General features: G+C 43.9%; 1 protein-coding gene across 2 annotated transcripts in view; it reads left to right on the top strand.

Moving 5' to 3' along the window:
- The window catches only part of CNNM2 (cyclin and CBS domain divalent metal cation transport mediator 2), a 296,053-nt gene that overhangs the window by 215,993 nt on the left and 64,378 nt on the right, over positions 1–15,682 (top strand). Inside the window, exon 8 of one of the 2 annotated variants that reach the window (XM_053305513.1) lies at positions 5,799–9,346. The exons of the other annotated variant lie outside the window; for it this stretch is intronic. Within the exon in view, the coding sequence (XP_053161488.1) occupies positions 5,799–6,008 (210 nt within the window). The 3' untranslated portion in view covers positions 6,009–9,346. Of the gene's footprint in view, positions 1–5,798; positions 9,347–15,682 lie in introns of those variants that run through there. 2 annotated transcript variants of the gene reach the window in all.

The raw sequence follows: 15,682 nt of genomic DNA, 5'->3' as shown, positions 1-15,682 counted from the left end.
TCAGGTCAAATTAGGCGCGCGCACGCGCGCGCACGCACACACACACACACACACACACACACACACACAACTTATAAAAAGAAAAGAAGAATGTAACAATCAAATAATCAGTTAACCGAAAAACAAGCCAGCTGCATAACAATCCTCCTTGTTTACTTAAGTTAGCTGATAACCAGAGCAGAGTCATCAATAAAAAAGGAGGAGAGAAAAAAAGAAAGTAACTTTGTCTTATGTTTCAAGAGCTGCAACAATGTAAAAAGCAAAGAAGCCATCCATGTCATCTTCAGTAATATGCTAATCTTCTGTTTGTTTAAGCTGATTATCCAACTTATTCCATGGCAATCCACATTCCCAGGGTTGTAATTGTGAAAGTTATTGGAGTATTCTTTACTCTGGCATTATTGCAGGTTCAGAGAAGCAGAAAGAAAACAGGTTAGAGGAGGGCAGGCATTGCTAAAAGGCTGGTCAGATCGCCTCATCTTCTTCAGAACGAGATGCTCGTGGCAAAGATCTCCCCCACTGAGTTTGCCCAGGCACCTAGGCAGCTCCCAGGGGAAAGGAAATTGGCTCCACATGTCTTCTAATAACAATCTTGCTGATTGAAAGTAATAGACCGAAGAGAGCTGTGACCTTGGTGGCAGCTGCCACCAAAAGTTTCAAGTCACAACTCCATCTTGCCTTAGAGTTCCGGGGCATTAGCATCTTGGCAAGCGAGCATCAACACCAGCTTCACAATTCTATTGCTTCCTCCAGCACACAAATCCATTGGGCTGGCACACCATGCCCCTGCATGGCATCACATAACATCAGACCACTGGGTCCTGAAGATCATATCCTTGAGATACTCCATAGAGTTCAGAACGACTCCAGACTTTTCAGGGATGAAGTTCATCCCTTTGTACTGGAACAAGTGTACCAGTACAAAGTCTTATCCTTCTGTCTTTCCACTGCCCAAGAGTATTTACCAAATGCATGGCTGTGGTGGTGGCCCATCTGGGATGCAGGGTATAGCAATCTACCCAATTTGGATAGTTGACTCCTGACATCTAAAGATCAAGGAGAGTTGCATTCTCAGACATTGTATGTTTTAAATTTTCTCCAAGACTTGGGGATCCAAATAAATTGGAAAAAGTCCCATCTAGAACCAGTATGTGTCATCAGCTACATTGGAGCAGTCTTGAACATGGAAACCAGGAGAGCATACTTACCAAAAGAGCGATAAGAGTGTATCAGGGATCTGATCCACGAATTCCAACAACATCCGTCTCAGTCAGCTCAACTCATTCAACAACGCTTGGGCTTCATGGTATCATGCAACACAGTTGTGCATTTATGCACAGTTGAAGATGCGCAAACTACAGCTTTGGTTTCTGTCAGTTTTCTGCCCAAACGTGGACGGTCAACACAAATGTCTGGAAATACCAGATCAGATACTTCACCCCCCTACCTGGTGGACGAACTGCCGAAATCTTTTAAAAGGGAGTTCCTTTGCAGACTCTGACTCAGTCAATGTGGTTGACGATGAATGTGTCTCTGCTGGATTGGGCTGCCCACTGCGAGGACCATCAAATTCAAGGCAAGTGGAACCCCCAACAAACTCAGTTTCATATCAACATTCTGGAACTGCTGGCTATCTTCCAAGCAGTGAAAGCTTTCCTACCAAGGCAAGGTCATGCAGGTGCAGTTAGACAATACCACTGCCCTGGCCTACATCAACCGATAGGGAGGAGCAGTGTCATGGACCCTTTGTGCCCTCAGCCTGCAACTGTGGCATTGGTGCATCAGACATCAAGTTTACCCAATAACCATATAAAAGGCCTGGACAATATCCTAGCAGACAATCTGAGTTGCACGTTTGCACAACAGCAGCACCATGAGTGGAAGATCAAGTCAAAATATATTGCCCCACTCTTCAACAACTGGGTTTGTCCCACCATAGACCTATTTGCAACTCTGGTAAACTTGAAGTGCACTTGTTTTTGCTCAAAGGCTGGTCACAACCCGCAATAATTGGGAAACGCCTTCCAGATGGACTAGACTCAGGAGATCCTGTACATGTTCCCACCATGCCCACTGATCAGTCGAGTGGTAGCGCATCTTCTGACTCCATGGTGGCCAAGGCAAACATGGTTTCTACAGATACTTAGACCATCAGGAAACCAATACCAAAGACTGCCACAAGAGCTAGATCTTCTGACACAAGACAACAGTCACATCCTGCATCCCGACGTACTCACACTCCATCTGATGGCATGGCGAATTGGCTTCAGATCCTATTCAAACGAAGGAAGCCTTCCACCAGATGTAACTACTTTGGCAAATGGCTATTTTAAAACCTGTGCCAGAGTGCATGGTTTTCAGCCTAAGCAAGCTACCGCTGACGTACTCCTCTACATGACTACCTTAAAATTGCAAGGTTTGGCTAATGTGTCCCTAAAAGTACATTTGGCAGCACTCTCTTCCAAATATCCAGGCTGTGATGGCAAGACTCCTTTTTTCTCACCCAGATCGTAGAGCTTTCCTGAAGGGCCTCATGAATGTATACCCACCTATTTGTACTCCTGTGGAACCATGGAGCATATCCTTGGTTCTCTTTATTTATTTATTCATTCATTTATTCAGATTTAATCCGAATCCGAATCGATTCAGGTTTATTCCTCCAAAACCGCCTGGAGCTGGTTAGCCACCACTCTCTCAATCACCTTACCCAACCATGGGAGATTGGAGACCGGCCTATAACTGTCCATCACTGAGGGATCTAGGGAAGGCTTCTTAAGAAGTGGTCTAATAATTGCCTTCTTCAAACAAGGAGGCATCCTACCCTCCCTCAGCGATGAGTTAATGATATTAACTAAGCCATCCCCAACAATCTCCCTGCTAGATAAAAGCAGCCAAGTCTGGCAAGGATCCAGAGAACAAGTGGTAGGCCGCACTACCCCAAGGAGCTTGTCCACGTCATCAGGCATCACAGATTGAAATTGATCCAATCTAATACTGCAAGAGGGATTGCTGGACACCACCTTAATAGACTCTGCAGAAACAATGGAGTCCAAGTCGGCCCGAATACAGGAGATTTTGTCCGCAAAGAACCCATTGAAAGCATCACAGCAGAACAAAGTCCCCAGGGATTGGTTTGAATTGGAAGGAGCCTGAATCAAACTCCTCACAACCCAGGACAGCTCTGCCGGACGCGAACCCGCAGAAGCAATGCGCGCGGACCAGAATTGTTTTTTTGCCGCACGCACCGCCTCCGCATAAACTTTCAAATGGGCTCTATGCTGTGTCCTCTCACATTCAAGCCGAGTTCTCCTCCACTTGTGCTCCAGTCGCCTACCTTGCTGCATATCTACTGCCCTGGTGAGTTCCCTATTCCAGGTTCCCACCAGGGCATCGACAGAGTCACTGGCAGGACCAACATCAAAACCCTCCAAGGCATTTTGGAATCCTACTGGGTCCAACAGTCTTCTCGGGTGGACCATCTTAATAGGTCCTCCACCCCTGAAGGGCTGGGTTGTGGCTGTGAAACCAACCTTAACCAGGTAGTGGTCTGTCCATGACAATGGGGAGACCACAGGATCCCCCACCCACAGAACACCACTCTCATCCGAACAAAAGAGCAAATCAAGTGTGTGGCCAGCAACATGAGTTGGTCCTGAAACTAGTTGAGATAGGCCCGTAGTTGTCATGGCCACTATGAACTCCTGAGCCGCACCAGATAATTCAGCCTCACAATGGATATTGAAGTCACCCAGAACCAAAAGTCTGGGTGACTCCAACACCAACTACTGTACCCTCCTCCATTAGAAGCGAGCTAAAAACCCTTATGGATCTTGATGGATCTTGATCCAGATAAACAGGTTGCTCATCTGTAACTTATGATCTGGTAGAGATCCGTCAACATCCATAAGACCTTCCCGAACCACCCCTCTGCAGAAGTGTTCTGCTATGTGCATTCTGAGCGTGCATGCAATTCTCTTCCAATGATGAACTCACCTGCTACAGATGTTTGTCCTCCACGGCAGTCTGAGAATGGAAAAACATGGAGCCGGCCCGCCTTTAAATAGCACGCTGTGGACATGGCCACGATGAGCTGCAGTATTCTACCACGAGGGTCCTGCATAGGCAGAGTACCCATTCCTATGGATGTTGACAGATCTCTACCAGGTCATAAGATACAGGTGAGCAACGTGTTCCTCCCATGGATTCTAAACTGCACATACTACCTGGCCTTTCTCCCACCTGCCAATTCTCCTCTGCATATGCTCCCTGACCCCACATTAGCATCATGAAGCAGTCACAGAGTTGGAAGCTACATGTTTGCCTCAGCAGCCATTTAACCTTGTGGGCTTCCAACATTTCATAGGCACCTTCTAAACAAAATGATTTAATACATTGCTAATAGATCTTGGACAGTTATGAATTTGAGATTTTACCTGCACTGATCAAGCCCCTTTCCATATGATCTGATGGCACCCATTCACATGCAGCTCAAAAGTGGTTCAATTATACTGTGAGATGCAGCAACTATAGTTTTCTCAGAAGTGTTTCCATTGTACTTTCCACAAAGCTGGGGAAGCTAGTGCTGCACCTCTACTGATGAACATAATAAGAGAGAAGAAGTCCATGTATCTGGTCACTTCTCCTTTCTCTGTACCCAAGTGCTAATTTAATTTACAATGTTTGTCATTGAATACACTCTCATTTCCTACCAGAGAATCTACTCTCAGAACACCTCAAAAAGAACAAAACTCAGTGCCCCATGGGCTTGTCGTTTTGGGGATGGTTGGTACCCTATGTGCACTACACCACACCTCACTCTGGGCCATCCTGGTGCCCCCCAAGTGGAGTTATGGGGCTGCTGAAATCCCCATCTTTCCCTATGGGTAAAAGCTTAGATGTGCACACTTCAGAAATTCTTTAAAAATCATCCCTTTCACCAATTAATTTGAAATCTGGGTGGTAGCAGGCACCCATTAGGGCACTACCAACTGACCCCTTTTCTGCCCCAAAGACATCCCAAAAATTCTTTTAAAATCACTCCTTTGCCCAATTCCTAATCTGGGTGGTAGCTTCCTTGCACCCATTGGGCACTACCACCCACCACAAACCACTCTGGGCCGCCCCACGTGGAGCCATAAGGTTGCTGAAATCCCCATTATTCCCTATGGGGGAAAGCTTAAAGACCCACCAACTTCAAAAATTCTTTAAAAATCACCCCTTTGCCCAATTTCTTTGAAATTTGGCTGACTCTTTTGCCCCTGGGACCCTTCCCCCCAAATCAATTCAGATTTGGATTCAAATTTGGAAAATTGGGGTACAAATCGAATCTGCGGTAATTCGGGGGTGGGGGGAGATTCGGACCCAAAACAAATCAGGGGTGATTCAATTTGGGTACAAATTGAAACAAAAAAATTGATTCATGCACATCCCTTGTTCCAAGTTCCCTCCCTAGCATCTCCAAGATAGGGCTGCGACTGCTACCTGTAACTTTGGAGAAGCTGCTGCCGGTCTGTAGACAGTATTGAGCTAGATGGATCCATGGTCTGACTCTGTATAAGGCAGCTTCCTATGTTCCTGTCTTCATCATTCTTATGCTTTGTTAAGTCTAATGTTGTATTATTATCTCAGAAAAGTTATGGGTCTACATTTTTTTCATTTTGAGGCAATCGGGGTCAGCTGGATTGGGCAGAGATTAATGAAAAAGTCAAGGTGTGCATTCCCTCTTAAAGGCAAAAGCAACAAATAAGATATTAATTGTAGATTTCTCTTTTTTGCATCTCTTCGTATGCTTGGCATAGATCTCAAGGCAGCAATACCAAAATGCCCTAATGGCATCCCGGATGGACAAAACACCTCAGTCCTCGGACAGTGAAACCACTAAAATAGAACTGACTCTTACAGAACTACATGATGGTTTGCCGGATGAGACGGCAAATCTGCTGAATGAACAGAATTGTGTAACTCACAACAAGTCCAACCACAGTATGCACAGTGAAGGCGCCATCTAGGAGCTGACAGATAGCAGCTCCCTTTTCCTCTGCCCTCCAGTCCAGCCCTCCTATTCATCAGGACCAGTCCCTATTCCTTCTCCTTGCCTTCTACCTGACTGCAAACACCATTAGTATGTGCTTATCAAACTGTGCTGCATCCAGAGCTCTGAGACCAAAGACTTTATGCCCATCTCGGGAGCAGAAAAAAGTGGGAGCAAAGGAGAGCTCAGAGAGTGAGACACAGATACAGGAAACAGCAACAATCTCCTAAGCAAACCTTGGGAATGGTGAGCCACCCCTCTGGGGTGAATGACAAAATTCTTCCTAGTGGAGCAGAATCACGTTTATTTTTCCAGTTGTATTGTTGATCCTTCTAAATGTGTGCAGAAAAGTTTAAACCAACAATTGTGGTTTATTTTTTCAAGAGAGATCATGGTTTTTTTAAAAAAGTATTTTGCAGTTTTAAATGTTGCAGGACCTTCCCAGTTGAACTCTATTGTGTTTTTTTGTGTGAATTTGCCCATTGTTCCTGTTTTCCCCTTATCTTTCTGTTTCCCCCTTGCTGATACAGCAAACTGGTACTAAAATGTATTTGTTTTGTAACGAACAAAAAATGAATGAAACCGAAGGAACCTCTGGCATATATCTATTGGGAGCCTGGGGGAAAGGCTGTATTTACCCCTTGACTAACCTCTACAGGAGGGGTTATTTTGGGGTTGTGCATTCAAAAATTCCTGAAAAGGTCATGTTTAGAGTTAAGGAATATCAAAGAAAACATAATGTGTGCTGAATGAAGGTGGGTTCTTGATTTTTTAAAAGGTAGTACATTTTCCAGATAATTGCATAAAGTAATTTTAAGCCCAGATGTTTATTCTGGGGAAGTAATGATAACCTACCTCCCCTGTTCTGAGTGCTGTCCTACATGTTATATTTTCAGAGGGTGATGCACCATCATAGTCAACATGTCTTTTACTTTGAGCAAAGATCTTATAATGTTAATAGGATAGATTGTAAGACTTGTCAGTCTGCCAAAACCCTAAAACTTTTTGTGTAAACATGCTGCTGATGAGGGTGGCCAAAGTAAATCACTCAGAGGTTTTCTTCTTGCCTGATGAAGGTTACTGTGGATGCTGGACTGCTCTGCCCTGTTAGATTTGAGGAAAGCCTTTCAGTATAGCATCAAGCTGTATTTGATGGAGTATGTGTGTGACAGAGTACATTTCAACAGTGCTATTGGAGAGAAGCAGCTGAGAGCATTTCTGCTCCTCCTCCATCTTCTAACCTTCCCTTTCATTTGTATTTGTTCTGTGACAGAGCCACCTTGACATGAATACCAAACTGGGGTTGCCTTTTGGACATTCCTACCTCTCTGCATCTCAGGAGGTTGAAATGTACTATGTAAATATTATTGGGGAGTCAACCTAGAGGAGCTCTTTGCATTGTGTATTTCAACAACTTCACTTGACATTATTGTGACTCTGGGTTGCCTGGGCCTCTTCTCATTGATTATGAGAGGTATGGCAGTGAACATCAGTATTGGTCTATTGATAGAGTGGCCTGTTCTGTGGTGCAGTCACTGGACCAACTTCCACACTTCGCTACGTACAGGATATCCTGAGATCTGGAAGGGCTATCTTCCTTTACCCAAATGGAAAAGCAGTTTAGTGCTGACGGAAGCAAATTTTATTTACATACTTCATAGTTCTGCTTATGTAATGTTTTCAGGAAAGGAACAATTTTCACCTCCCAGAACTCCTTATGTGTACTTAAGAGTGAGTTGTATCCCATTAGTCAGTATTTCATTTTTGGCCCATGTAATAAGGAATGGCAAGGAGGAAGTTAAAACATTTTTAAAAGCCCTTGGAGCATTTCAACCTTTCTAGTAAAAAGCCTTCATGGAGAGGCATCTCAGTTCTAATCATGACTAGAAAAACGGAAATTTTAATTTACTAGCATAATTCTTTTTTAAAGTTGTCGAGGGCTGTATGTGAACAAAACTAACCAGTTTGCATTGTTTTATTCTGCTCTCTCTTTGTTAAACATGTTTCTTCATGGAATGACGGCTTTTTACAGGCTTAGTCAGTACTTAAAGAAATGAAGATAGGCCTTTTGAACTTGGAGGCGGCCAGAATTGCATGCTTGTTTCCAGAGCAGTGCAACAATTTTAAACATGAATTCTGGATTGTTAGGTAATGTTGAAGATGATGCCTAGATTGTGTTTTGGATCAAAGCAGTCAAACTACAACTGGCAGAAAGTAAAGAATATCCTTGAGCAAGAGGCAGATTCCTAATTGATTTTATTCCAAGATTTCATTCAACTTTTGTGTCTTTCCAAATATGTTGTCCCTCATACTGGTTAAATCCTGCAAAGAAAGAAATGCTGTTCCGGACTATCATGAAATAATTTTCTAGAATTCTCTTAAAAGTTGGTGTTCTTCCCACATTAATGTAATTGTTATGAATTAAACCCAGAAAAGACTATATAAGCTTGCAGTCTTCTCTAGCCTAGTCTTTTCTGAATAATCTCTCTCCCAGAATGTTTTGTGGTACAGAGCAAATGAGTAACAGGCCATTTGTATTAAATGAGTACCAGCCCATGTAGGGCTGGGAAGATGCTCTCAGCTCAAATCTGCCTCTGTTTCTGAGCAGTATTGTGGATATAGGTGTCTTGACATACCTTGGCACAGCAGGTACCTTCCGACTGCTTGCTGAAAAGTGATCTCCTCTCCGTTCAACAGCTCTGTAGACTTGACTGAATGTATAACGGTATTAATGTGGAACGTCCACCTCCATCAGGCTTTCTGAATTTAGTCACATCTATAGGAATTCTATTCAAGTTGTTTTAAAATGGTGCTTTCTGTGTTATGTATTAGATCAACTAGTTAAAACACATTTGGGGCAACAATGTGTGATTTACAGCAATTGAAAAAATGACCTTAGAGAGAGAACTTCTACAGCCCTTCTTGCCCATAAGATAGCAGCAGATGAGGATGGGAATACCATTTTTCTGTAGCTGGAAGCTTTGGGAAATTCCGGTCTTCGGGCCTAGATAAAACTTTGGTTTACTGTAATTGGCATCCTTCTCCAATTGCTCTTGCTGCTTTTATTCTCTGTGTCTCCCTTATTAAATCAGTCAGGAATGTTATGATTACCAGCACTGACCATCCAGCCTTTGTCTTATAATGTGCAGATGGATACTGGTTTTGCACAAAAGTTATTTGAAGTGAGACTTTTGACGGTAGTATTTAACATGCCTAACTGTGAATTACATTTTACACCTGTAGGTGTGAATGCCTTTGAACAACTTGAGATCCTTGTACTTTTTTTCTAAAATGCATGTGTTGCCTTTCTCTGTGTGTGTGTGTTTTGTTTTTGTTTTTTAAAGTTCTCCTTGATCATTGTTTTTTCTTCAAACCACATAGTGGCCCAGAGATCATATGAAGCATTAAAACCTGGGTTTGGAAGAAGTGGGTAGCATCTCAGCTTTTTCCCTCTTTAGACCTGTTTTTCTGTGGGGGAAGAGGCTTTACAGAGTATCATTATTTCCCAAATTATTTTGTATGGTTATACTGAAAGAACAAATCCTGAGATAAACCGCAAGATTTTAGAGGAAGTATCACAAATGACACAGCTTGTGATTTGGGTAGCAACTGGTAATATGTTTTGAAGTACAGTGCAGCTTAAGTAAGCAAAATTCCTCTGTCAACACATGGATTTGTTCTTAATTATATTGGCATTATTCATTATTCACAAACCACCCTCTCTCCCATTTTTATCTCTCCTATGTTTCCTTTTAAGTGCACTTTTATGCCTAAGTATCCATGGGTTGTGTCCAAGAAAACAATAAAAAGGATATATTGCCATCTGACCCTTTGAGTGGAAAAGTGTGGGAAAGAGTCCACCACTTCATCATCCCCTCCCTGTTCCACCAGATGTACTAGATTTGCTACAACTTACCACTGAAGGGGGAACTCTTGTTGTTTTAATAGCCAGAACCCAGAATGTTGGGGGCAATATGCTAAATCCTTGTAAACCGCTTAGAGAGCTCCGGCTATAGAGCGGTATATAAATGTAAGTGCTATTGCTATTGCTATTGCTATTGCTATTTGTGGCAAGAAGAAGTTCAGCTGGTCTGTGAGGGCATAAAATACACCTGGAAAACTTCTCGCTGCCATGCCTCAGACACCGAGTCTCCAACTGGCTGTTGCATTTGGTTAAAACTGTACTGGAGACATTTTTGTTAGGTGGTATAAAAATATAATAAATAAATAAGGAATCTGAGGACCAAAATGTAACATTTCTGGGTCTGACTGAAAGTCACTTAGCAGTTTTGCTTTGTTTGGTTTGGTTCATGTGATCTCTGTGAACACCACGTGTGTTCCTTGTGCTGGAGAATGCATTGAAATCATTCTGCAGAATGATTCTGGAGAATGCATTGAAATCACATGGAGGCTGCTTTGAAACTGCACCTTCATAGTGGCTGTTCTGTGTGCTTTGGTCACCACTACACAGTTTGTTTCTATGATGTTGCAAGGCATTGCTGTTAGTTTATGGCTGCTTGGAGCAAATCACATGGCAGTGACCAGTCTACACAGCCAATTCACATCGTAAGCCACTGAAGAGGAACAGCTTGCCACATGGAGCAGATGTAATTTCAAGCAGCCTCCACATGGTGGGCTTTTTGTATCAAATAGGTCAGAGCAAATGGTGAGTATAGAGGTCTACTTGTTAGGTAGCTTATAATAAAAATTATCCTCCATGTTTACTTATATTGGTATACCATATGCTAGTCTCTTAGCATCTGGCATATCTTATTCAAATTGGAGATTCCATAAGAACAGGGCATAGCACAAATGTTTGTACTTCACTATAATAATTGCTTTATTCTTGTTAGCTTTGATGTCCGGGTGGCATAATTCTTTCAGCACCATGTGAAATAGTTCCTGGCTGCCCTGTGCCTTGACCTACTGTGATTTGGGGATAAAATGAGCTTCATATTGCTTCAAAAAGGTTCTTGGTCCTTCAGCGGGGGAAAAGATCTGAACTAATTTTAATCATCTTGATCAGCTTAATGTAAATATAACAAAGTTTACTGCAGGTGAGAAAATGTCCCCCTGCTCTTGAAATGATGTTCGCTTCATAGATGAAAACTAGTTTGCTTGATCATCTTCTGTAAGGATGACCTGTTTTCTAGGGAAAAGCACAGTTTCTTCTAGGGTCTTGACATCCTTCTGAAACATTTTCAGGAACTGATAGTTATTTGAGTCTGGTGGACTTACTGTCTCCCCTCCCTCCCATGTAAGATTAATTTTCAGTGGTTCCCCTTTACCCTGCCCTGGAATGTGCACCATGATTAGCCTCATGTCTCTAATCCTTCTTCTCATTGCTGGGCTTATTGCAATGGAAAACCTTTGTAATGAGCAGTGATGTAGAGAAGTTAGAACATCAAGAAGAAGGAATGTGTAGGCTTGATTCACTAAGCTCTTCCCCTTTCTAGGAGTTGGATGTTTATGTAAAGTGAATTGAAATAGGCTCCTGGCTGAATTAAATCCATAATTAATACTGATTACTGTACTGTGGAACTCTCGTCCATTCTGTCACTCAACCCTTCTTATTTCTGGAGGAGTCCATTGCTATTTGAAATACAAGTGTGTATGCTAGCTGGCAATTGCCTAGCCCTGGAAAGAACTAGACTTTCTCCAGAAAAGTATTTGATTTTGCTTTGTAAGCAAGTCAGCTCCACATCCAAATCTTCTTTCTCTAACCCTTTCCCCATTTATGCCTCAGATGTTTGCCCTATTTAATTTGTCATCCTCTTCTTCTAATGGCAGTGATAGTGGAGAAAGCACCTCCACTTCTTCCTCCTCACCCTCTTCAAGAAGTTGTTCCAGTTCTTCTGACTTTGAGACAGATTCTAGTTCCTCCAGTAGCAGCTGTAACACAGACAGCAGCATGGATGATGAGCTACCAAAGAAAAAGAAATAATGCTAGAACTCCTTCCACTCAAGTGCCTGTATAGCTGCTGTGGTGCTGCTAATGCCACGGAGTGCCCTTTCAGCAAAGTGCTTGAAGCAAAGACAGTCTTCCACTAAATTTTAGAATAGGTTTTTACTGAATTAGCATTGAATATTGAAGACTAGTGGGCCTGGGCACAGAGCATCTGTGCCTCTAGTGCGGCCGGGCCCACCGCCGCCTGCGCTTCGGCCGGGCCCGCCGCCTTACCTCTGCGGCCGCCGGGCCCGCCGCCTTACCTCCGCGGCCGCCGGGCCCGCCGCTTTGCCGCCACCGCCGCCAGCCCTGAGGGTGCCGCCGCCGCGGCCGCCGGGCCTGAGGGTGCCGCCGCCGCCGGGCCCGAGGGTGCTGCTGCCGCCGCCGGGCCCATCGCCGTGGCTGGGCCCAGGAGTGCCGCCGCCGCCGCCGGGCCCAGCCAGGCCCGCCGCCTCGGCTCCGCGGCTGGGCCCGCCTGGCTCCCCGGCCATGGCCGCTGCCGCCATTCTCCTGGGTGCGCCAGGACCAATCAGGCGCCCCAGCAGCCCAGCCAATCAGCTGGGCTGCCGGGACGCATTTCTCCTGGGCACACCCAGGAGAAATATATATATAGATAATGGTGATAGGAATGCAGAATTGATTGAATAGAACTATGAATGTTGGGAGGAATCAGGAAGTGCTGGTGCCTCTTTAATTTTGCCCCCTCTTTTATTTTTATTTTTTTCTTCTGCCTCCTGGATTGTAATACAGCCAAAGTGGGGCCTCTTTGGATATGCCCCACTGAATATCTATTGCTTCAGTCCACCTTGGAGCACTGCATTGGGATTTCCTTGGTACAGGAGTCTGTCAGAATTTGAGAATAGATTAATGTGTAAATTGAAGCCCAAACTAGATGGTGCATGCAGTTTCCTGCAAGTTTCTCCTGTTCTTGTTAACTGAAATTCAACTTCAAAAGGCTAGGACACACGATGAGACTCTTTCTCTATGGACCATTTTCCCGCTCAAAACTGGTCCTCCCGAGTTACTTTTTCTCCTGTGGGGCAAAAGCCGAAGGAGCAGACAAATGTGAGTTGGGCACCCTTCCTGCCCACTATTCAGTGTCCACAGCCTTCTGAAGCTAGTCTTCATTTGGGGGGGGGGGGTAGAATCCTAAAATGCATCTAATGTCTAGTTTGACCCTTAGATAAGTAAGTGGAATTTGAAAGCCTTTGTGGTAGAGGCTTACAGCTAGGTGTGTGTGAACTGGCTTGACCTTGAGCTGAATCAGCTGAGCTGGTTCATGGCAGCGGGGTGGAATTGTTTTTTTAAACGGTGACTTACCGCCACCGAGGGCTTTGGCAGTCTTGGAGAGTGCTGCGGTGGCCGTGGGGTGTGTGTCCTCTGGCGGTTCCCGCTTCTCCTGCCCTCGCTCCCCCCCTGTACTGTTTTGGCCTTGTGTGCATGTGTGGTGACCCAAAAGGCTACTGCATGCACACTCAGGGCTGAAACATCCACTGGGGTTGCCGCTGGAGACCCCCACCCCACAAGGCCGCCAAAGCCCTCGGTGATGGTAAGTCACCATTTTAAAAAAAAATTAAAAATAATGTTTTACCACACACACTCTCAAGCCGGGCCCGAACTGTTTCAAACTCTAACCAACCAAGCTTGGCTTCATTGTGCATAAAACCAAACCAAGCCCAGTTTGGCTTGAAACCAGTTCAATTTGAGCCGAACCAGGTTTTCCAGTTTTGTGCATACCCCTACTTACTGCTGTGGGACTGGAGCTTCCACCTGCCATCAGCATGAGTAGTAGTACATTACTGCCATCTATGCTCATCTCCTTCCAATGGTGCACCTCATAACAAGAGAGAGAGAGACTGCATCCTAAGTCTCTGCCCATATTTGCCACTTGCTTTCAATTATCACTTAGTACGTGAATGTGACATGTTTTGGCTGCTGTCCTGTTTCCTGGTTCTAATCCATCTTAGTTTGGCCTGGAATTGCAGAATACTAATTTTTAAATTGTATTTATAGTCCTTCCAACTACCCACTCCCATGACAAATTATCCAAAAAAGGGTAATATCTCCATTTAAATACTTGCCCCAAACTAGCTCAGTGTCTTAGAGGAAATTGAAAGACCATCCAGCACACTTGCTATCCCAGCTATGTTAGTAAGCAAAGGACCGGACAATATGGTCCACTTGGAAGTCTGAGTTCTCTTTTCCACCATTACAGACTGCAGTTTAAACTTCTCTCAAGCCAACCTTTCCTATGCAGTTAATTAGCCTTTTTTTCTTTGAAACCCACTGTATGCTGCAGAAATTTCCAATATTCATTCAATTCATATCACTGATTTTTAAGACCACACAATTTGTCTCCATATATTGCTGCATTTCAAAGCCTCTTGTATGTTCCTCCTATTTCCCTCCTTTTTTCGGATCATTGCTAAATTATATCATATTGTACATTATAAACTCAAGTATGTAGTACACTGCTCTGGGCTGCTTGCAGGAAGAGCGGGATATAAATGTAATAATAATAATAATAATAATAATAATATTCAATTTCTTCCAAAGTAGTAGCATTCTGCCCAAAGTATTCCAGATTGTTTATATAGATCCCGAAAAAGCACAAATGAAATGTACACATTTCATAAGCTGATTGATATCCCAATGGAGTATATAATTACTGAGTGGTGGTGTAGATTTCCAATCTCTATTTATTTTGAACCTGTTTTTTGTTTTTTTTTTGCAATTTTATTCAAAAGCAGTTTTTTTCTGTTCGATAAATGATTTCCCCCCTCTTGAACTTTCCTGTTTAAGTGATTCCCCCCGCCCCTATATTTCATCTTTATTTTAATCTACAGGGGAGTGACTTGGTGATTTCTGAATTAGCAGTTTGGGGAATGGAAAGGGATTATTCTGAGGGAAGTCTGGCTTCTGCAGTGTTAGGCCAGGACTTATCATTCATAAGTGGTGACTAGCTACAACTTTCTCACTGAAAGGAGCAGGATAAGTTCCAGAGATGAAGGGACATTTTTTAATTTGTTTATTACATTTTTATACTGCCCCATACAAAAAAAGTCCCTGGGTGTTTCACAGTCTAAAAACCATTAAAACACTGACACAATTAAAACAATTTAAAAATACAAATAAAAACTCTAAAACCCGGAGCTTTAAAACTATAACTAAAAGCCTGGCTAAACAGGTCCTTCTTCAATCACAACTGGACCTCCTCAGATGGCCTTAATAGGTGGCGGGGTTGATGAAAAAGAAGGTGTTCTCTTAAATACCTTGGACCCAAGCCATTTAGGGCTTTATAGGTAATAACCAGCACTTTGTATTTTGCCCAGAAACCTATTGGCAGCCAGTGTAGTTCTTTTAAAATTGGTGTAATATGATCTCTTCAGGCAACCCCGGAGACAGTAGTGTGTTTAGGCATGGACCACAGTGCGGGGATCTGTGGCCTCCTGCCTACTGGGGAGCCCCAAATGCTATGGGAGGCCTCCCCAGAGCCCTGCTGCTTCTGCCCAGCCCCTGCCCTGTGCGCCGCCGCTATTTCCCTCTCTTCACCGCTGGGGATGGGTGGGTTAGCAGAGCAGGCAACCCCAGCAGCAGCAGTGGGCACAGGTCGGCCTTCTCAGCCTGTTAAGACCAGCCTCCTCAGCCTGTGCGCATGCGCAGTAGGAGTATGGAGCATCCCGTGATGTCAAGAGTGAAAAGAG

This window comes from Hemicordylus capensis, chromosome 3 (genome assembly GCF_027244095.1).
Source record: "Hemicordylus capensis ecotype Gifberg chromosome 3, rHemCap1.1.pri, whole genome shotgun sequence".
In the NCBI taxonomy this organism is placed as follows: Eukaryota; Metazoa; Chordata; class Lepidosauria; order Squamata; family Cordylidae; genus Hemicordylus; species Hemicordylus capensis.
This window is presented reverse-complemented; position numbering and strand designations above follow the sequence as displayed.